This window comes from Aplidium turbinatum, chromosome 5 (genome assembly GCF_918807975.1).
Source record: "Aplidium turbinatum chromosome 5, kaAplTurb1.1, whole genome shotgun sequence".
Taxonomy (NCBI): domain Eukaryota; kingdom Metazoa; phylum Chordata; class Ascidiacea; order Aplousobranchia; family Polyclinidae; genus Aplidium; species Aplidium turbinatum.
Window position 1 is genome coordinate 13,686,310 of NC_137476.1, and position 22,464 is coordinate 13,708,773.

The 22,464-nt window shown below is 36.9% G+C and overlaps 1 protein-coding gene across 1 annotated transcript in view; it reads left to right on the forward strand.

Moving 5' to 3' along the window:
• The window catches only part of LOC145770962 (rho GTPase-activating protein 15-like), a 64,760-nt gene that overhangs the window by 7,019 nt on the left and 35,277 nt on the right, over positions 1-22,464 (forward strand). The window contains exons 5-6 of the mRNA XM_082582702.1: positions 14,117-14,257; positions 20,409-20,510. Of these exons, the coding sequence (XP_082438828.1) occupies positions 14,117-14,257; positions 20,409-20,510 (243 nt within the window). The remainder of the gene's footprint in view (positions 1-14,116; positions 14,258-20,408; positions 20,511-22,464) is intronic.

Below are 22,464 nucleotides of genomic sequence, written 5' to 3' on the forward strand. Positions count from 1 at the left end.
TTTTGCTGTGTTTTGGTTCCAATATGTCTTTGCCCATTGAAAACATTCTTTTATCTGCAGCGCTGGAAGATGTTGGCGTGTTGTAGCGAAAAAAAATACATTAAAAAGTATGCGTTGACGCTATGCGCTAAATAACCGCGAAAACTTTACGGCGTAGCCTCAAGCGCAAACTATCCAAAAAAATGTGGCCGTAAGCGTTAGCGTAAACAAAAAGTCTACGCCGCAAGTATGTGGCGTAGAATTTGCGGCGTATACGTACATCTCTGCATTTTTGTCTACCAATGTAACATGCTGATTTATAAATTCTACAAGAAATTGGCGCATTTTATGGAACTGTTGTTGAACGTTCATTGCCTGGTTCACTGTAAGATATTAAACGACATTTTAAAGGCCATGCTCAGTTTTGCTCACACTTTTACCTACATACGTTTTATATTGATACAATACAACGCTTGTACACATCGTTGATTACCAACTCAGTTTGGTTCCTTTGTTACTTGAAACAAATGTCTATAAGTACAATGTGTATAACACCCAACCTCCAGCAAAAGGAATCGTGGCATGGATGGGCCAACAGCTTTGCAAGGAAAGGGACAGATTTTTAGTTCACCCCGTTTTTAGCATCTTCCTTAACGGTTATGTGCAGCGTAGGCTACTGTTACTTCTTGCTAACTCTTAATAATATAAAACCATTTGTTGTATTAACTCCTTATGCCCTGACTTTTTTATTTATATATTTGAAAAAAAAATTGTTGGTTTATTTCCCTTCAGAATGCAATATTAAACACATATCAACACAATTTTGAAACTTTTTCTAAATTTATTTACCATAATTAGCAAAACGTTTCAAAATTGTGTTAATAGGTGTTTAATATTGCATTCTAAAGGGAAATTAAACCAACAATTTTTTTTTTCATATAAATAAAAAAGTTAGGGCATAAAGGGTTAATCATATTTCTTGCAAGTAATTTAACAATTTCATTAAGGCTGACCATGCCTTGTTGAAAAAAGTTAAGGCTTGGCTACCTGGAGATCGTGCCTGATTTGTCACATTTTTGTGATCATGGCTGTCTGACTGAAACTGTCTAAAAATTAAGCATTTTTTTTATTTTTTGCTGACTCTTAATAATATAAAATCATTGGTTGTCGGAAGCAATAAAAATGAGAAAAAAATAAGGTAAACGTTCAGTCAATCTGTTTTCTTGTTATTTTTTTGATAACTTTTGCTGCGTAGGCCTATAGCTACTGTAATGATCTAAATAAAAATGATGTAAACGATTCTTCAAGCGTAAAATTCTACTTGCTGGCAAAACGTGTCCTCTTTTTAGGCGATGAAAATATGGTAGGCCTAACGTTGATGCACTATTGGCCAACCCTTTCCCGACCATTTGCCACCTGCGACCAAACGCTTTCGTTGGTTCGACGTGGAATCCACGACGCAATTTACAACTATCCTCACTGTGGCAAAAAAGAGTTGTTTAATCGTGGAACCAACGTTGGTGCACTGTTGGCCAACCTACGACCAAACGCTTTTGTTGGGTTGACGTGGAATCAATGACGCAATTTACAATCATCCCCTCTGTGGCAAAAACGATTTGGTTACTCGTGGGCCTAGCGTTGGCCATCCATTTGCTAATCTACGACCAAACGCTCACGTTTGTTCTGACAAGGGTTAGACATTACGACCTCACCAAACCGAAAAAGTTTCTTAACTTTGACCACATGGAGGCGTGTAGTTAACTTACTTTTTTCGAGTTATTCTGTGCTGATAATGATGACCACGAAGACGTGGGATCGAGGCCTCAATTCGCAGTAAACTTTATCACCTATCATACTAGCATTCCACTCAGTACAACATTGCTAGAAAAGGCATCCATACAAGCAAAAAGTAGGACAGATGGCAGTTAAGTTTGTTTTTATTTCTAACCATCACAGCAAAAACAAAGAACATGCTAAATATAACAGCGGTCCAGAAAAGGGCATGAGGCAAATTAAAATCAAATTTCCTGTCATCCTCTTCTCAAACGCCCACCACCCCTATCTCTTGCTTATTTCAGCCAGTCTGAAATAGCGGCATGGATATTTGAATTTGTTGCTGTGGACAAGTTATGGGTTCTTCAAAAAATAATAATGTCATTGGGATAAATTGCCAATAGCTGGTCCAAACCTGGTTCTTTTTTTAGGTCATTTATCGGTCATTGACCGATTTTTTAGCAAAATGTCCGAAAAAAATATAGTCAATTCGGTCAAAATGTCCGAAAAATATATAGTCAAATCGGGTGTTGCAAGGCTGAGTTTCGCTGATGAACGTTGAAGAAAGTTTTCTCAGTTAAAACACGACAACGTTTCTCAGCGAAACTTAATGTTGTAGCTCATTAGGCGCCTAACTATTTTTTTGGCCGTGGGTGCGAAAGCGTGTTTCATCAGCAGCAACGTAAATTCAGCAAAATGTCACGCAGATGGATGACGTAATTATGTCGTCACACTAGGATTGCTTTTATTGCCACACTCGGAGTTATCGCTACGTTCGACCTACCGTTAATTATTATAAACAAAACTTGACCACTTCGGTTAAGCAAACACATGCCATGCGTTTGCGTAGGCCAGCGGTTGATGGACTGCGACTCTTTAAGCTAAGCACAACATAAAGTTTAGCAACGAATTAGATTTATTACCATGAAACAAGAGACGAAAAGGTTTACTAAAAAGTAAAAGGTGTACTGTAAAGGGAATGACAATGTCTTGAAAATGGAATGCAAATACTAACTTGATTATATGCTTGAAAATGTACCTGTTGAAAGTAAAATCATTCACGTTTACATCAATTCAACAGCACGTCACCTTGAATAAATTTAAAAGTTACTGACATCCGTAAACAGCCCTTGAAAAATAGTTACGGACAGACGTTTGATTAAGTTTTCGACTTGACATAGCTCCCTTTTGACTACAATATCGCAACTTATGACTGACCTGCTTTCAACTTTATGACTGACCTGGTTTCGCGTTGCAGATGAAACAAAAGATGCGCATATTCCCCGCCTTTGATCGGGTTTTTATGGCAACGGTCGTGTGTGCGCCATGCAGTTTGCGCGAGTCCGTTACTGCGTTGATTATGTCGCGTGTGCGCAATGCGGTTTGAACCAGCCCTTGTTACGTTGGTTGGTGGTTACGTCGTGCCGAGACTTCAAGTTCATTTTCACAGCGAGCGATTCACTGCCGCGACAATTCACTGCAGAGGTTTCGACTTTCAAAAGCAACATCGAGTCTGTTTGCAAGTGCATAAAGCCAAACGCACGCTCCGTCTACGTAGCAAATTATGTTGTTTTTGGGTGCATTCAACATCTGATGACATTGAATCGACACAAAATGGTAGATTTTTGCTATGTCGCAGGCAGCAAAATCAGTCATTTTTACATTGATTCAACGTCTGCAGACGTTAAATCAATATAAAAATGACAGATTTTGTCTGGTGTGGAATTGTAGCATCCTACTCGTTCTAGTGATTATTTATCGCGAAGCTGTTGCGGTTTGCTTTCAAAAAATGTTGTCCTGCTGCCGATCGCTAGTTCATCTATTGTTTTATGTATCAATACAGCATAAAAAGTTGGCGCCTATGTTGTAGCTAGTCAGGAAGTGCAAATTTTGGTTTGTATCAGCTACTTGAAAGGAAATATTTTCATCAGAAAAAATGACCGAAATAAATAAAAAATGACCGAATTTTTTCAAGTCATTTCGGACAAATGACCGAAAAGTGTCAGCGAAAAAAAAAAACAGGTCCAAACCAATATGTCTAGTGGAAAAGGTTGGTTGCTGAAGCCACGTAACTAACTCTAACAAGCAACTTTTTCCCATAAAGCAATGAACTAATCACACTGAAAAAGCTCTGAAAGTATCTCCCATGGATAAACTCAGAGATACATTGATTATAATCAGTCTGGAAAAGAAAATGAGAATTATCCTACTACAAATAAACTTTGAAATCATTTCTTCAAAGTTTTTGCGAATTACTTCTATTACAAATACAAAATTATAATTTTTTGTCACTGTAATAAACACCTTTTTCATGCAACCTTGCATTAAATTAACTACAGAAGCTTTGTCTATAGTTATTATTCATTAAAAACTGAGAGTTTGTTGAAAAAGAAACATAAGGTAAAGGGGTAAACGCTTAAGCCGATCATGCTTGTGCTTGGAGTGAAAAAGGATTATCGAAATCTGATGTAGCCTCATCATCATCCGTCATCATCATCATCCATCATCATCAGCCTATTCCTCACAAATAGAGCAAGTTTTCATCGACCTGAAAATTCAAAACAATTTACTTTAAAATGTAAAAATGATCTTAATGACCTAACAAAAACTTGACCAAATAATTTAGTGTTTTTTTAGATTTTATGTTAAAACTAATTGCTTTTAATAAATTAGCCTACATCGTACCAAAATTGCAAAATTGCGATACAACACAGCAGTCTGAGCCACAAAACTGGCGACATAAAACAAAACAAATTATTGAAGGTGAGCTTTTTTTATCGAAGTAGCGGAAACACTTTGCTTAACAGTGTCCATTTTAAATAAACTGACTTTACTGACTTAAAATAATAGAGCTTCGGTAGAGAGTTTGTCTTGTTGAACCATAGGCATACGAAGCCGAGCAACGTGATCAAGTTTAACATCTTCAAGTTTATTACATTTACATAAACATAAAACTACGCAACAAATTAAGTATCGAACGTTTTCGACATCACAAAATGTCCTCTTCAGGAATAATATTTTGAGCTAGTCAGAAGTACTGTGCAGTTTTTGTCTGTTCCTGTTTATAGATTTAGTTAACCATTGTATTTTTTTCAGATGTAATTAAGTTGTATGTATATTATTCCTGAAGAGGACATCTTGTGATGTCGAAAACATTCGATACTTAATTTGTTGCGTAGTTTTATGTTTATGTAAATGTAATAAACTTGAATATGTTAAACTTGATCACGTTGCTCGGCTTCGCATGCCTATGGTTCGACTTAAAATAAGACTTTCCATTGATCTATTAAGCTGAAACCTGTTCCTTACATTTAGAATCCTTACAAAAAACGCACCGCGCAAGCTTGCTACAAAAAGTTGACTTCATTGAAAAAACAGTAGATAAGCTATGTAGGCTACTGTAGTATTATCGAAACTAAAGCAAAAGTCACTACACTGCACACCCAGGTGTGTCCTAAAGTCTAAATTTATGAATAATTATGTATTGGATTATAATTAATTATAGTACTACATCGGACTAATTGAATCATCTCATGCTTTATCAAAAATGCTAACAACAATAAAAACAGCGATAGCCTATGCAGTAGCCTACCTATACGCACTCACCAATGCTTTTCCAGGCGACTCTAATGATGTTATTGGAGGCTGGAGCAGGGTTGTCAGATTAGTTGTAGCCTTCCCTTCCAGATTGCATGCCAGTTTGATTCTAAATTATTCTAAATTAATTCTAGACATTTCATTTCAAGTCTAACACAAAATACCATTAAATATGCAGTGTATATTGTAAATATGATATAACTTACAATAAGTAGTGGTGAGAATCTTCATGTTGAAATGAAAATATCCAAAAGATAAGATGACGCCAGCACATTTTTTATCAAGTTTTGTAGCCTTTGTTCACCCCAATTTTATGTCTGTGCCTGCGTGCTTGTTGAAAAAGTTTGTCAAATGATTGGCAGTGTAAACGATGTAGGCTATGCTGACAAATGAACACAGCAAGCGAAAGAGCAACTGTTTTTTCTTTATATCATTAGAATTCTTGAAAAATGTACGTAGGGTTGCCTCCTGCTGAGAAGCCTTGCCCAGTTTTTGCCCGTTTGTGTAAGAGCTACCTTTAATAAGTTAATCGCTGTATATCTGCTAAAAAATCTCATACCGTACGTACATACAAATATTAGCCTACCCTAAAAGTGTTTCCAGAAAGCACTACATATAATCCATTATTTGAGTGTAATTTTGCAAAATTTTTCCAGGGGGCATGCCCTCGGACCCCCTAGAATACGCGTGCCTTCGGAACGTTCTTACCCCCACGAGTTTTATTGCTTCCCTTCAATCCCTTGCTCAACCCACCAGGATATGCCACTGCGTAGAGCCATATTCTTCCTACAATAAACTTCACATACGCTTGGATTTTTGAACTTCTTATCTAACTGCTTCGATGCAACAAAATATGAAAATCAATAAATATCGTACCGGTACTTAACAATAACTACGGTACTGCATTCTGTAACAACCTAAAAACATAACAGATTAAAAGTAAACTTAACATACATGGAAATACAACCCAGTGTTAAGTGAGCGGAAAGTCCTGTCAGCTAACTAGGTTGCGTCACACTTCTCACAGACAGGCTTTCGTGCCAGAGAGCGTGCAATTCAGCAACACAGTTTCAATCAAAGAGACGGAACTAGGGCAGAAAGTCACGCGCACGCGTTGCAGCTACTAAATGCAATGAAAAAAAGACAATTACCGAAACAATCTAGACTTGTCTAAACAATCCCAATTTGCTTCTAAAAATTATTCCAGATTCCAGACATTTTTTTTCCCTACTAGACAGTTCGTTTTGATTCCAGATCTGGAATCAATTATTCCAATCTGACAACCCTGGGCTGGAGCTTGTAGATTTCAAATCTCCCGCAATTTCATTTTTCCTGTTTTTTACTAAAGTGCAAGCCGTTAGACGTCACAAGTCACAACTCACTGTGAATTAGGGTTGCCAGAGGTTAATATAAAAAAGAGCCCAAGCTTATGCAAAAAGTAGCCCAAAAGTAGCCCAATTTTTTTGGGGGTTCTAAAATGGAGCCCAATTTGGAGCCCAAGCAAAGAGATAGGCTATTATACAAAATTCTTCCAGAGCGCTTGATCATCAGTCCCAAATTATAAGTGTTTTTCCAGTTCTTCACACCTTTCAGACAGATTGGCAACCATGCATTCACTCAACTGTTTGTTAAAATAATTACAAGCAAGTACCGGTACCACACCAAGTAACACAAAAAATGGCTTAATTGCTTTTCGTGATGAGGTAACGCATCAAGAGTGTTCCCCTCAAGACCATGAACAGTTCTGATAACCCACCAAGGTTGATCAACGTAGAAACTATCTTTTTTGTCTTTTTTTTACTCATATAAATTGTTAAAAAAAATTCACCAGCCTTTTTTTTCTCATCTTTCGACATTTGTAAAAACTTCATTAAGGTGTTGCGACCATGCCATAACTGATTGTCCTGCTTTGGCACATGCCCGTTATAGCATCCGTGTTTTGTCGCTTCTACATTTTTCTAGACCCTTGCTATGTTTGACATATATTGTTTTTCGTTGTGATGGTTAAAAATAAAAACAAACTGAACTGATGTCCACTGCATTTTCATGAAAACCTGGATCACTTAAGTTGCCAGGATTGTCAGATATTAAAGCCTAAACATGCATATTTTTGAAAATTGGCATCTTTATACCAAATTGGTAACCCTGCCTGACCAAGACCTCCAAAAACGCTGTTCCTCAATGAAATAACTACAAATTAGGTAAAAATATTAAACATGATACAATTTTTACATAAAATGTTATATTATATTTTAAATAAAAGTAGCCCAATTGGGCGCCAGCCAAAAAAGCGCATCCAACACAAATTTTTGGCGCCTGGAGAAATCAAAGTAGCCCAATTGGGCGTAAAAGCGCCCAATCTGGCAACCCTACTGTGAATAGATTTCATAGCAAGGCAGCATGGGAAAAAATGAAAAAAGAAGAGAATGACCTAATTAACACCAATGCATGACCTAATTAACAAAAAAACTGTTCATGGCCAGCCAGCAAAGATAACTTACTTTTGTATCAACATCTGTGAACGTTGAATCAATGAAAATCAATTTCTGCTCTGTTGTCCCGGTACACTTAATTCAATTCAATCAAACTTTGGATTTAATTAAACCACAATTCTATTTGGGTTAAATCACTGGCGAACAAAATCAGTCATCTTACATTGATTCAACATCTTCAAACATTGGATCAACGTAAAAAAAATTGGACTTTGCTTCTCAAAAGAAACTTTTAGGTCGAAACGAAATACTTCGCAAATTCGAAGCAAACGAGATGAGAACAACAAGTTTTTTGGCTAAAGGAAGTAGGCTACTTTGTATTGAACACTCGTAAGTCTGAATGGTTGAGAAATCGTTTTCGCCCGCCACAAACATTCATATGATCATTTGTAGGCTACTTTATGGGGATATTTGGGGTTATTGATAAAACCATGATGAAACCATTTTTTGGTCCAAAGTAAATTATTTTATTTTGTTGTAGTTAATTCTAGTCAAACGTTAAATACGGCTGAAGTCGGCTAATGAAAATCCTTATCCTCAAACAAGACAAAATTAAGGCAAAATGAGTATAGTTCTGTTGCAAATGTGGACTTGCTTATGCAAAGACTCTCTGAACACTACCAGTGCCGACCGCGCGTATACACGCTGTCACCCCTGGACCGCACTGGTCATTTGATAAATAGATAAATCTGGTCTTTTTGTTTGCCAAACTGCATGAGTCTGACTGTTTTAGAAAGAGGAAGACTTGTATTGTCTAAAAGTTGAAAGAAATTACTAAGTTTGTATTGAAATTTTTTCTGCAATTATCAATTATTTACAAAAAACTGTCACTTTTTGTTTCTTTCTTCGCAAAACGCGTCAATATCTCCGTGACAACCTTTGTGCGACAAGCGTAGTACTTGCCTGACATCTACCGGTGAAGTTTATCGCAGTTTGAAAATTTTTTTCAGATATCTAAACGGAAGCGAAAAAAAGTCAAAAAAACGCAGAATTAGTGTAGTTTGTCAGAAATTTTAGTAATTTAAGGCATTTTAAAAAGAAAATACACAAAATTTGTAAACATATTGTAAAAGACTGTTGAAAATGCAACAACTTTCATGTTTTGATTTTTTTTGTAGCAGTTACGGTGCTCAAAATACAGCCAGTGGCGTACGCAGGATTTTCTCAAGGGGGGGGGGGCATTAACGGTTGCGTAGCCAGGAAATTTTGAAGGGTGGGCTTGATGACCGGCGGGCGAAGCCCGACGGCGTTTTCGCCTAAGACGACACCCAGCGGCGGGGGGTCTGGGGGGCCTCCCCCAGAAAATTTTGAAAAATTACTTTGAATTTGGTGCATTCTGAGAGCATTTTCAACAAAAATGTGGGTATGAATATTCCTGTAAAATGGTGGTGTCAGGTGGCATAGCAAAAGGATAAGATCATGTTTTCTTCGACATTTTTCGGAAATAAAGCTAAGTCTACGTTTTCTTGTTGCTAATTCCTGGCTGAGATGTTTGAATGTTTGGTATTGGCAAAACTCGCTCTTTTAATTCAGTTTTGTTTAAAATTAGCATGGCCACCTAAAGATACGGCCTGATTTGTCACATTTTGCAGAAATTTCCAGGTTGTTCTAACTTTGGGCGAACGTTTAAATAAATTTTTCTAAAAATTAGATTTTTACGCTTCCTTTATTCTTTTCCCCATATGACACAATAGGTTTTAACATCCTCACATGTTGAAAAACAAAGAAAATTTGATTTTGTAAATTTTAGTCAGACTGTTAATTTTCAATAACAGTCTGATTTTGCGTTTTTCAACTTGCTTTTTCTCATTTGCTACTGCTTCCTCAAGGCAACAAAAAAGTTTTTTGTCATTAGGAAACCGCAAAAAGTAAAAACATCTCAAAAAATGTCAGTCAAGCACTAGCAGTAGCTGTAATCAAAATCTGCAAAATGTGACAAATCAGGCCGGATCTCCAGGTGGCCATGAAATTAGGCAAGTTTTTTTTAGACTGAAAGCATCATTCCCAAGCATAAAGAGACTGAAAGCATCATTCTCAATATCGTGACGTCACACAACATCTTAAGGGGGGGGGCATGGCCCAATGGCCCCCCCCTGCGTACGCTAGTGAATACAGCAGTTCAAAATCAAAGCCTTTGCTCAAGTTAAATACTGAAAATTTCATCAAAAAAAAGCGTGGCACTGAAAGGGTGAATGTGTGAAATATTGGCAAAACTGAAAAAAAAAAATTGCAGCCTTAACCCTTCATAAAAAAAGCTCTAAAGCAGGTTTTAATGGACCTACTGCAATTCTGTGCCAGTAAGTGACTAAATATCCTACAATTACTGTAAAGCAAAAATCATGTCAAAAGCCACGTCATGTCAGTGTGGCACGAAGCAGCTAAATCCGTTTTCGGGATTTTGCTTTACTTCGTTACGTACCACAAGCCTAAGTTGTTTCTGATAGAACACAAGGGTCGACTTGCCTTCGCTGAGCAACCCAACATCAGGAGCTCTCACTCTCGCATGTAAGGCAACGTCGAAACGGGTGTGAGGAGTAGCGACCCTCCCCCGCATCAGTATATAACATAGGGTTATCATACGTCCTCATATAGGAGGATTTGTCCTCTTTTCTCAAAAAAAAAGAATTGTCCTGCGAGGACATTCGAAAAGGCTGAAATGTTTTTTTATTTGCATATTAAGTTTTCTTTGTTATATTTTCAACAATATATTATGTTTGTATGAATTTTTGGCGACGGCTTATATTTCATTTCCAAAATTTTTGATATGCAACCGATTAACAGACTTATAAACTATTGAAAAGCTGTAAAAAAGTTTATCAAAAGAAGATGAATTTCTTTGATCAAATGTATGCAGCCTTTGTTCATGCAACATTTTAATACCTATTTGTATGAGTGAGTGTAACATTTTGTTCCGTGAGACTTGTGTTTTCTCTAATTGAAAACTATTTGATTTAATTGCATAAGCATTAAGATTTGTTGGCAAAAAGTTGGCTAACAACCGAATGCCCAGGGCGACGAACGCGCTGTGGGGCCCACCATTGGCACAACGTCGCGTCAACTAACTGTTTTTTATATAGCGTTTTTGTTAGAATAAACCTTCGTTCACTTCAATTTCGTCAAATTGTAACACATACTGGCCAATACTTAGAATTATTTTGTTATGAATACGAAAAATGATATTTATTGCAGAAAGGTTGGTTCACAACCGAATGCCCACGGCGACGAACGCGCTGTGGGACCCACCATTGGCACAACGTCGCGTCAACAAACTATTTTTTATGTAGCGTTTTTGCTTGAATAAACCTTCGTTCACTTTGATTTCGTCAAATTGTAACACATACTGGCCAACACTTAGAATTATTTTGTTATGAATACGAAAAATGATATTTATTGCAGAAAGGTTGGTTCACAATCGAATGCCCACGGCGACGAACGCGCTGTGGGGCCCACCATTGGCACAACGTCGTGTCAACAACTATTATTCATATTGAATTTTTGTAGAAATAAAGCTTTAACAATTCTTCATTTCACAGAATTATAATACATACTTGCCATAATTCTTAATTCGTTTGCCAGAAACACCAACATTAAGGTTTATTCTCAAAAGGTTGACTGACAACCGAAAGCCCACGGTGACGTACGCGACGTTGGCTCTTCGTTGGTTCAACGTTGTGTTAACAACCTATGTATTATAATGAAGTTTGTTGAAATAAAAATTTATAAAAGCTTCAATTCACAGAATTGTAATGAGTACTCTTCATTATGTAAGATTATTTCACCGGGAATATAAAAATAAACAATTGGTGGCTGGAGGTTGGCTTTCAACCGAATGCCCACAACGACAAATGCGACGTTGGCCCATCATCGCCTTAACGTTGTGTCAACAACCAAGTTTTACACAATATATATTTGGTAAAAAAAATGTTTCATGTGGTCTATATCACCAAATTATAACATGTTGTACCCTTTTTAGTGATTCTTTGTTCAGTGAAAGAAATATTGTTAGTTGGCAAATGGTTGTTTTGCGACGAAAAGCCGACCGCGACGTTCGCGACGGTTGGCCACCGATCAGCCAACATTGTTTGCTGTGCGGGCCTGAAAAGGAAAAATCTTCTCCAGGGGGAATAATTGCAGAAAAGGGTTCAGCAACTACTACTGCTTGAGGCGACTATATTATGAGAATAAAGATACGGTACGATTTCAGGCAGTGGCATCCTCCTTAATACACAAGAAATATATGCTTTCAAAATATGCTTCCCAAATAAAATGTTTCACTTATTGGGAAGGAAAACATGTTTGGCATGATACTGGATTGCTACAGAGCCACTTGTGACGGCACTTAATGAATCAGTGAATACGAGAAGCGACGTGAGTAGTTTTGATGGCATGATCTTGGTCAGAATGAATGCAAACCTTCTATTTACTTATGATGGAATTGCCAGAGCTCTCTTAAATATGATTTTTAAAGCCACTGGCAAAGTGAACTTTGTATGTGACGATTATACTTGAAGAACAATCAAAGATGCGGTTCATGAAATTCCAGGGAACACCGACAGTTCGACACTGTCATCCGCATCACTGGTCTTAGCCAAAAAAAGCCTGACTTTCAAGGCCCTAAAGGCCCGAAAACTTTCAAAGTTAGGCTACTAACCTCATCACAGTTCAGCAGAGATACTTTTCTTGCTTTCTTGTTTTATGAGTAGCAGTCAAATGCCTATTTTGAAGTAGTAGGCTAATTAATTGTGACTAAAGGAAATAAGGTGCTATAAATTTACTGTGGAAAGTAACAATCTTGTAACAAAATAGAACTGCTGTTTACATGAGTGCGATCACAGTGAAGCGGGCACAGGAATGGTGCATCACATTTTTCAGCTCTTCGAAAGTAATGACAGTCTTGTGCTGGTGAATGTGCTTTGTGATGACACAGATGTAATGACCATTATTCGAGACGATTTTTTTTAATTCAAAGTCTTTTTATGAGGGAGTCCGGGGACTTGCATGCAGAAGGAAACTGCACGTCGCCAATTTTTTTTGCATCTACTTTGTTAAAAGTGGTCTGTTTTGCATTCAACTCAGAATCTTAGGCTATATACTTTTTCAAGACAAACACTCCGTCTTTCTTTCCTCTAGTTTTTAGGTTTTGTGAAATGTGAAACAACAAACTAATATAAATAAATACACGGTCGATTAGACTGGTAAGAAAGGGGGAAGGCCTTCCCTTAGCAATGGGCTTCCACAGTCTGAAAATGATGCTGATGATGAAAATCTTTTACTTATGTAGTCAAAGACGAAGTCCTAACAGATTGTGGAGTCAATCTGATGCTTTTGATCTGAATTCCCAACCTATGGTTTGAAAAACATTTTAGGCACCTTTACTAAAAATTAGAGGCCCATTAGTGAATTTTGGAGTGGGAGGATGGGGGCGAGATGGTGCTCACACGGCCCTGAAGATTAGGTCTTTATTTTCGTTACGTACTGTGTGTTCAAAGTGCAATATATTTTGTTTTAAATCTCGTAATAAACTGCATCCGATAGTTAAACTTTCACAGAGAGGTTCGATTTACGCTTTAATCTAGACATTGCCTGTTGTTAATCGAACTATTACAATTTTTACTTATCCTTTTAGGGCTAGCTTACTACCATTCGTTTCATATTCACATATCTAATAATTCAAGCCAATGCAAAGGTCGTAAGAGTTTAGCATTAGCCTACTCTTGATAAAAAAGTGTCAAGTTATATCGAACGCTCCCCTTCCCCAGAAAGACAATAGCTTGCATACGCCACTGAACGTATCATCAATACGCGTGGTTTATTGAATTGAATAAGCTAACTACGTCTTCTACGTAAACAATAGCCTATATGCGACGTCAAGAGTGTTCTGTCACATTTTTTTGTTTTTAACACAAAATTTACACGAATGAGTAGTTGCTAAACTAATTACTACTGGTTGCTGTAAACTAAAAAATTATCGTTACTGCAAGCTGAATATTGTTGACTATTTTTGCAAATAGGCTATGACTTACTAGTTATTATAAAAGCAAATGGGCGTTCTTTCAATTCGTTTCGATTCAAAAAAAAATTCGAATGTCCCCTTGTGAAAATCCGGCTTATGCCACTGCGTAAGCTGAGAAAGGTTAAAATTTGAAACAAGGCAACTTTTTAAACTATTTAAACTTTTTTCTGAAGTTATTTTTATAAGAAAATTTACAAATTGTAACCTGTTGATCTGATTTTTAATGCATTCATTAAGCTTTCCGAAATGCGTTGAATTTCAGATAATTGAAAAACAAGGTTGGTTGAATTGGATGAAACTAGTCGAAACCGGAAAAAAGCAAAAGAAATATTGGACTCAGCAATGGACTGTTCTATTAGCCAACAACATGCTATTTTTCAAAGATCAAAAACAAGCTGCTGCGGTCAGTGGAACAAGATATCAAAATAAAAGTTTTATTAAGCTACAGACAACTATTTTTACTTCTCAGCCTAGTTTGATTGTAAATCATGTTGTTTTTTGATGTTTGTCAATCACCACTTTTCTTCATCTTTTATTATACTTTATTAATTTACGCAGGTTTCTTCTTCAGAAAAAAACTTTAACGCCTTATTATTGTGTCAGTTTAGTTGGAGATACTTCGGTTAGAATTTTTTTTAATTTTATCCGACAAACCATTGTCTCTGAAAATATTAAATTGTTCACAATAACGGGAATTTTTATCAAATGCGTTGCATACTCATAGTGTCAGTGGCGTACGCAGACGAGTTTTATGAGGTTTGAAAACATGTTAAAACTCTATCTCATATCAGTAGGGCATTGTAAATACTGGCTACAGGAAACGGGAAAAATTGAGAAAAGAACTGGATAATAAACTTGCAAGGAATTGTTTAGAAACGGACTGGAATAAGATGAAAAATTGTATAAAAGCAGTTGCTGAAAACATGTGCGGGATGAAATTGTTAGAGAAAAAGCAACAGTGGAGGACGGACGAAATACTGAATAAAATGAAAAAAGGCGAAATCTGAAAGGACCATTGCTTGTAAAAAACACACTTCTGTACAAAAAACTAAACAAGAAGATCTGACAAATGTGTAGAAAAGCAAAATAAGATTACTGAAAAAAAAGTGTAAAGAGTTGCAGCATCTGGATGACATGAGATCGCCAAAACTGTACACCAAACGTACACCAAACAAAACTGTACACTACAAGAAATAAAAGGTCAACCTTCAGTCGCAAAGATGGGGCATATGGATAAAGATGGACAAGTAGTCCAAACTCAAGAAGAAATTATCAACAAATGGCAAGAATATGTGTCAGAACTATATGAGAATAAACGAAACGATATACAGTAGAAATGTCACCAGCAAAATCTGAAGGTAGAAAAATAATAGAAGATGAAATTAGAGATGTCATAGCAAGCCAAGCAATTGAACAATATTATTCAAAAAATCACAAAGAAAGTTGACGAAACAGTCAAGAGCTGAAGAGAAGATAAACTCAAACCAGAGACTAAAAAGATGCTGAAGAAACGCAGGGAAATGATGAGAGAAACGTCTAAAGGCAATAGTGAATATCGAGAATTATGCAAGAATATACGAAAAAGTATTAGACAAGATCTAAGAAAATTCAACACCCTACAGGTGAAAAATGCAATTGAGACAGGCAAGGGATTGAAAAAATGCAACACTGCAAAAGGTGGAAACAGAGCATTGATTCCGGCACTGAAAAATGAAGATGGCTCAGAAACATCAAACAGAGAAAATGTAATTGAAAGATGCGCTGATTTTTATCAAACATTATATAATGATCAAACACAAAACATTGTCACTAAAAATCCAATCGAACAAATTCCTCCAATTCTGAAAAAGCGAAGTTGAAAAAGCAGTCAAACAGATGAAAAATGGAAAAGCACCCGGAAAAGACCACATAGTAATAGAAATGGTCAAAGCAGGGAGGGATATTCTACTCGAAAAGTTTTGTGACTTATTTAACAACGTGATCGAAACCGAAAAAGTGCCAGAACAATGGAAAAATGCTAAAATTACTCTTCTCTTTAAAAAAGGAAACAAGAAAGACCTTGCAAACTATCACTCCATTAGCCTACTCACTCATATTTACAAACTATTTATGAAAATCATTAAGAGCAGAATAAGCAGTAGTCTAAATAAAAACCAACCGCTGAACAAGCAGCTTACAGACAAGGATTCTCTTGCATTGATCACCTGCATGCCATGCAGTTAAGCAGATCTTAGAGAAGATGAATGAATACCAACTACCCATATTTATGGCATGTATTGATTATGAGAAGGCATTTGATTCCATCAAGTACTCCTCTTTTTTTAATGCAATTCAAATTCATGGTATATCAGATAAAATAGTAAATATTATCAAAAATACATACACAAATGGCACTGCACAAATCAGAACAGCGAAATTAAATGATAAAATAAAGATTCAGAAAGGGGTGCGCCAAGATGACACTCTTTTACCTCTTATGTTTACAACTGCAGTTGAAGGGATATTCAAGAGGCTGAAATCTGAGACTAGACTTGTCATTAATGGACAACTGCTAAGCAATCTCAGATTTGCAGATGACATCACCCTTTTTGCGCAGTCAGAATGTACTCTACAACAATTGCTTGAGGAACTGAATCGAGAAGGGAAACGAGATGGAATGAAGGTGGACAAGAAAAAGACAAAAATAATGTGTAACGAGATAGCAGGGAAACAACCAGGAACGGGTATTTTGATAGATGGAGAAAAGATAGAGGAGGTTGATCAATACAAATGTCTAGGGAAAACGATAACACCAGGAAACGACATCGAAACTGAGATCACCCAAAGAATAACATCAGATTTGGTCAATATAACACTTTTTTAAAGAGCAAGAACTTTCCAATTAGCCTAAAACGAAATATCATGGACACAGTAATATTGCCAACATTAACATATGGAGCAGAAACATGGTCACTCACAAAACAACAAACAAGAATACTGGCAGCAGCGCAAAGGAACGTGGAAAAAATAATATTAAACATAAATAGAAAAGACAAGATTAGAAATGAAGTCATCAGAAACAAAACTTGTATCAAAGATGTCATAGAAACAGCAACAAACCTAAAGTGGCAATGGGCCGGACATGTAGCAAAAATGACAGACAAAAGATGAGCCAAGATAACCACAGAATGGACACCAAGATATGCAAGAAGAACTAGAGAGAGATAAAAAAAAGGTGGCGAGATGACATAGAAGAAAAGATTGGCATCACCTGGATGAGAACAGCAAAAGACAGAATGGTGTGGAAACATATGTGGAGGCCATCTGCCAGCAGTGGCATGACCGGCTGATGGTGATGATGATGATGATAGCAAGCCTCCCAAATGAAAAATCAAGTGGGGTAGATGAAATTTTTGCGGAACTTCTGAAACAACTGGGAGAAAAGGGATTGCAGAAAATGACAAAGCTAACAAACCATATATACAACAGTGGTGAAGTTCTAGATGACTTCACTGAAAGCTCAGTTGGTTAGCGCGTGACTTCTGGAACGAAAAATCTTTAAGATCAAGTGGCGCTGGTTCGACTCTCGGGTTGTGCGCTTGAGCAACTCAGGTTAAGGATTGCTCTCCATTCAGCGGCATCTAATGGATGGAATAATTCCCCGGCAACAAGACTTCAACAATCTGAAACTTCACTCTGTCAATCTCCGTGACCGGGCCTGCATCAGTGATACAAAGCTTCTACAAGTATGCGAAACTGCTAGAATTCATGTCTGCAAGCTTTCCCAGTCCGAGGATAAAGATTCAATCAATCAAGTATCATCCTAACACCTAAAATATAAAACAAAAACAATGAGATGTGAAGAAAACAGGACTATTATAAGTCTGATATCACGCGCCAGCAAAATTCTGCTACACATTATCAAAAAAATGAATAACTCCAATAATACAACGATAAAATGATGAAAATCAAGTAGGATATAGAAAAGGATCCAGAACAAGAAATGCAATCTTCCTCCTATGAACAATTGGCGAACGGAGAATAGAAAAAGGAAAATACACTTACGTACATTGCATACATAGATTACAGCAAAGCATTTGACAGGATAAAACATACCAAATTACTACAATTGCTCGAAAAATTTAACGTCCCGTTCTTAGAAAGAAGTCTTATAAAAAGCATGCACGGTATCTTAAGCAAACAGCAGCAGTTCAAAGTGGTAGGTTAACAGTCTCACAAAATATTTCCCAATATTCAAAGGAGTTCGGCAGGGATGCATACTTTCACCAATATCATTCAATTTATGTCCTGGGTATGATATTAAACTACATTCTCGATGTCAGGAGGAGAGGCAGCACCTTACCCCAGGTCGGCACACGTCCCGCTGGTAGTTCTGGCCCTCGCTTCTGACATTGATGCCCGTGCCAGGCAGGTTGGCGGCGTAGGCAGAGGATAGCTACATGCTACAACGGCTACAATGGCAACATCTTTCAAGAAGGAAAACCTAAAAAATTCAAAAGGAAAACCTAAAAAATTCAAAAGGAAAACCTAAAAAATTCAAACCCGGGTTGGCCGAACTCGTTAGTTGTGGTGCAAAGGCATCCGGTCATCAAGACCACTCCGGTCTTTAAATGGAGGTTGGGGTAAGCAAGGACATGCTCCCTGTAGAAAACATGCACCAAAAAATTGTAATGGTAAGTGTTAAAAAAGAAATGGCCCCCAGTAACCTGCAGCCCTTAAATAAGCAGGGGCGAGAAAAATCTCCGGGTTGTTTGACATTGCTGTTAAAAATTCAGGAGTACGACTGGGAAGTCTAAATGTAGGAAGCTTGCGTTGTAGAGGTAGTGAGGTGAGTGAAGAGCTGAGAATGGGGAAGGTTGATGTTTGTTGTTTACATGAAGTCCGGTGGAGGAACAAAGGAAACCAGGTTTTTGGATGTCAAAGGAAGGAGATACACACTGTGGTGGTCGGAAATGATATTGGAATCGGAGGAGTTGGGACTTGGTGAAAGAAGAGCTATGTGAAAATGTTGTTGAGGTTTGTAGACAAAGTGACAGAATAATGGCAATAGTGATGGTGGTCGAGCACGGAGTGATAAGAGTAATCTGCGCTTATGCACCACAAAGTGGAAGATCTGATGCAGAAAAAGAAGGATTAAAGACGAAATAGCCCATAAATGGAGCACAAGAAGTGATCAGGAAATTGTATTGGGTCTTGAGGACTTTAATGGGCACGTTGGCAAACAAATTGATGGGTTTAAAGGTGTTTATATGGAGGGTTTGGAGTTGGAGAAAGGAATCGCGATGGAAGGCGACTACTTGAGTTCTGTGACAAAAAGGATCTGTGTGTTGCTAACCTGGTTTCAGAAAGAGGAAGGAAGAAAAGTAACTTTCGGTGCAGATGGAAATAAAACTGAAATTGACTTTGGGTTGGTACGCAGCAAAAACAGAAAAGTGATCAAAGATGTGAAAGCGATGAAACAATTGGAAATACAGCAGTAGCATAAAAAACAAACAACACGAAAAAACAAAATAGCAAAAAAAACAACAAGAAAAAAAACGTTATTTAACAATCATTATCACCACCACATAGGTCGCGAAAGATCACAATACGGTTTATAAATCAATGGATATGTCAAGACGGGAAGTCTTTAACGCTCTCTCATTACGTGCGTTACTTGTGCCATACTGCAGTTAAAAGACACAAAAGCAGTGAAATAAAATAAAACAAAATGAATGCCTACCCTTATCCTTGCAGAGAGGTTAGGGATGTTAAAAAACGTTTTTTATTCGTATTTTGTGTTTTTTACACTATTTCTAATCGTTTCATACATTTTTTTTCAATTTACAACTGTTTTCATTAATCATAAAAAAGAAAAGCAAAGAATAGGGTAAAATTATAGCTGCTAAATAACTTACTATGAATTAGTTCACTATAGTTTGATTTGGTTCTGCAAGTCAGAAATGTGGCGCATGCTCAGCTAGTTGTATCAATTAATCACCCAACATCAAGCGTAATCAGTGATAAAAATGTGGACTGTTCAGATAATGAATCCTGGTAAATGCTATTCCATGAGTTACCATGTTAACAGTAAAACCCCTTTGTTGCTTGTCTTAGTTTTTTTTATCAGTTTGTTTATTTCATTCATTCATTTATATCTGTCACTCGTTTGTTTCATTACATCCATTATGATGAGTAAATGTTTTTCAAAATCTAATTGCTAAACCGGCAGTCTATTCGATTGATACAGGTTAACTTATCGATGTCTTGATTATGTTAAATCAGATATTGAGTAGCAAAAGTGCAAATTTTGACCCAGCATTTAAATTTTGGACAGATTATTTGTTCATAAAGCAAAAAAGATTGTTTTTTTACGAGAGCAAGACACGACTCGCATTCTAAAGAAAGGTAGGCTATGTCTACGCATCGCGCTTGAAGAGTTTACAATCTTTTTATCTTCCATTCTTGCATGCTAGATACATACTATTTGTTTTGCTTGTTTCAGCTCTGCACAATCTGAACTTGAAATGAAATAAATTGTAGTTTTATTATTATTATCTATAAATATGTTGCAGACAAAAAAACTACCATATGGAAAACCTGATAGCAATTGTGATCTGCGTGGCGCAAAAGTTGACTGGACTGATTACAAAAGCAGCAAAAAGAAAATGATCAAAGTAGGTTTCATGTTAACAGATATGCAAAATAAAAAAAAATCTTTGAACAGTTTAAAAACCTTCTTATCAGCAAACAGCTGAAACAAATGAACGTTTCCAGTCCTCTGAGGCAGGTATCTTGTCATGGTTTGTTGTGACAAAGATCACTGGAGCACCAAGCTGGAGCACAGTACTTTTTTGTGCATCATACAAAGGGCTAGGTCTACTCTCCCCAGTCTGTCAGTCCCTTCCACTTCAGCCAGAGCCAACCAAACGCTTTAGTCATCGTCGTCGTGTCAGCTTCTCGGGCCGAGGGTCTATTCTTTTACCATTCCAGATTCACAAACGTTTTAGTAATGTTTGGACAAAATAAACATTTTTTGCGCATTTGAGCAATCTGTCTAACTCTAGATCAGTGGTTCTTAACCGCCAGTCTAAGGCAACTTTCGTGCCCCTCAGCCGAAAAGTTGAAATCACTTTTCGCTTTGTCGTTTGGCATTTTCATTAGGTAGGTATAATTTTATGCCCCTTCTAATATTCTCCTGGGAGGGTGTATTATTGCAATCTTATTTCTAGAAATGGTGTTGTTCAAACTGATCGTACAAATAGTGTCAGATCTAGGAAAGCACTTGGTCACGTGTTCCAATCAATTTTGATGAAAAACATGCAATTTTTCTTTGTTTTTACAAACTTTTCTCGTTCACTTTGGTCTCTTTATCACACTATATTGACCTGACCAGCAGCATAGCGATCGCATGCTTTCAGCAGCAACCTAGATATAAAACATGTGAATATTTGTGCAATTTTAAAAACTAAAAAAATAATACAAAATTCCGAAGTAAAACACGTTACTCACCCAAATCGTTATAATTTAAATAACCTATTTCAGTGTTTATAGTATGAACTACGTCTTAAAAGTATGAAGTAAAATGTGCCAGTTGTAGACCTACCTACTGTATGGTAAGCCAGGGACATTGTGGACGGATATTCGAAATTTCCTTGAAAAATTATGCAAAACTAGGCAAACCATCGTCAATGAAGCGGGATTAAAATCATGCAGCCATGAAAAAAAAAATGATTTGAAACTGAAATTCAATTTTAAACCCTTGCAATAGCTTCTACAGAAGTCCAAATTTTAATTGGATGAATATAGTCAAATACAAAGTGTGAGTTAGGCGAAAAGGCGGAATATTGGAGCACAAAACACAAAAAAGTCACTAAAACAAGGTTAAAACTTGAATAAAAAAAAAATTGATTGTCAGAAAACGTTTACAATACTTGCCAAACTTTACGAGAAAATTTTAAGAAACTAAAATACCATAAGAAAATTAAAGTTGGTTTACGCACAACACTTTCCTATTTCCAATTTCTAAGTTCACAGTTCAAACAATCTCATCTCTCGTGAGCCAACATTTTATCGAAATAACAAATAAAACACAATCCCCAGTTTGCGAAATGAAATTACCATTGAATCGATGGTTAAGTTTGGTCTGAGCTTGTGTTTTTACACTTGTAAGTGGAGAAAATTTACTTTCAAACAAAATAATGTTACCGAACAATAAATTAAGCAACAACCGCAAGAATAAGCGGTGGGAACTAAAGCTAAACTAGGTCACCTGGCCTGTCAATAATCGTGATACAAGTCAAGTTGTTAGGCTACCAACATTTCTATCCACGACCTGCACAGTGCAGTAGCATACTAGTGCACCACCCTAGCATCTTTGCGCCCCCCCTCGGAAAATCTTCAAGCCCCTCAAGGAGGGCGCGCCTCTCGCTTAAAGAACCACTGGCTTAGCAGAAAAGATTTTTGGGTGTTTGTCACAAAAGTGGGTCTATTTTTTTAAACTCTACAATGTAGCCCTTGATGATGTTTTCTGATGTTTTTAATCCAAATTCACAATCTATGGTTTGAAAAACATTTTAGGCACTATTGCTAAGAAAATAGCCGCCCACTGGTGGACTTACGTAGGGGCGA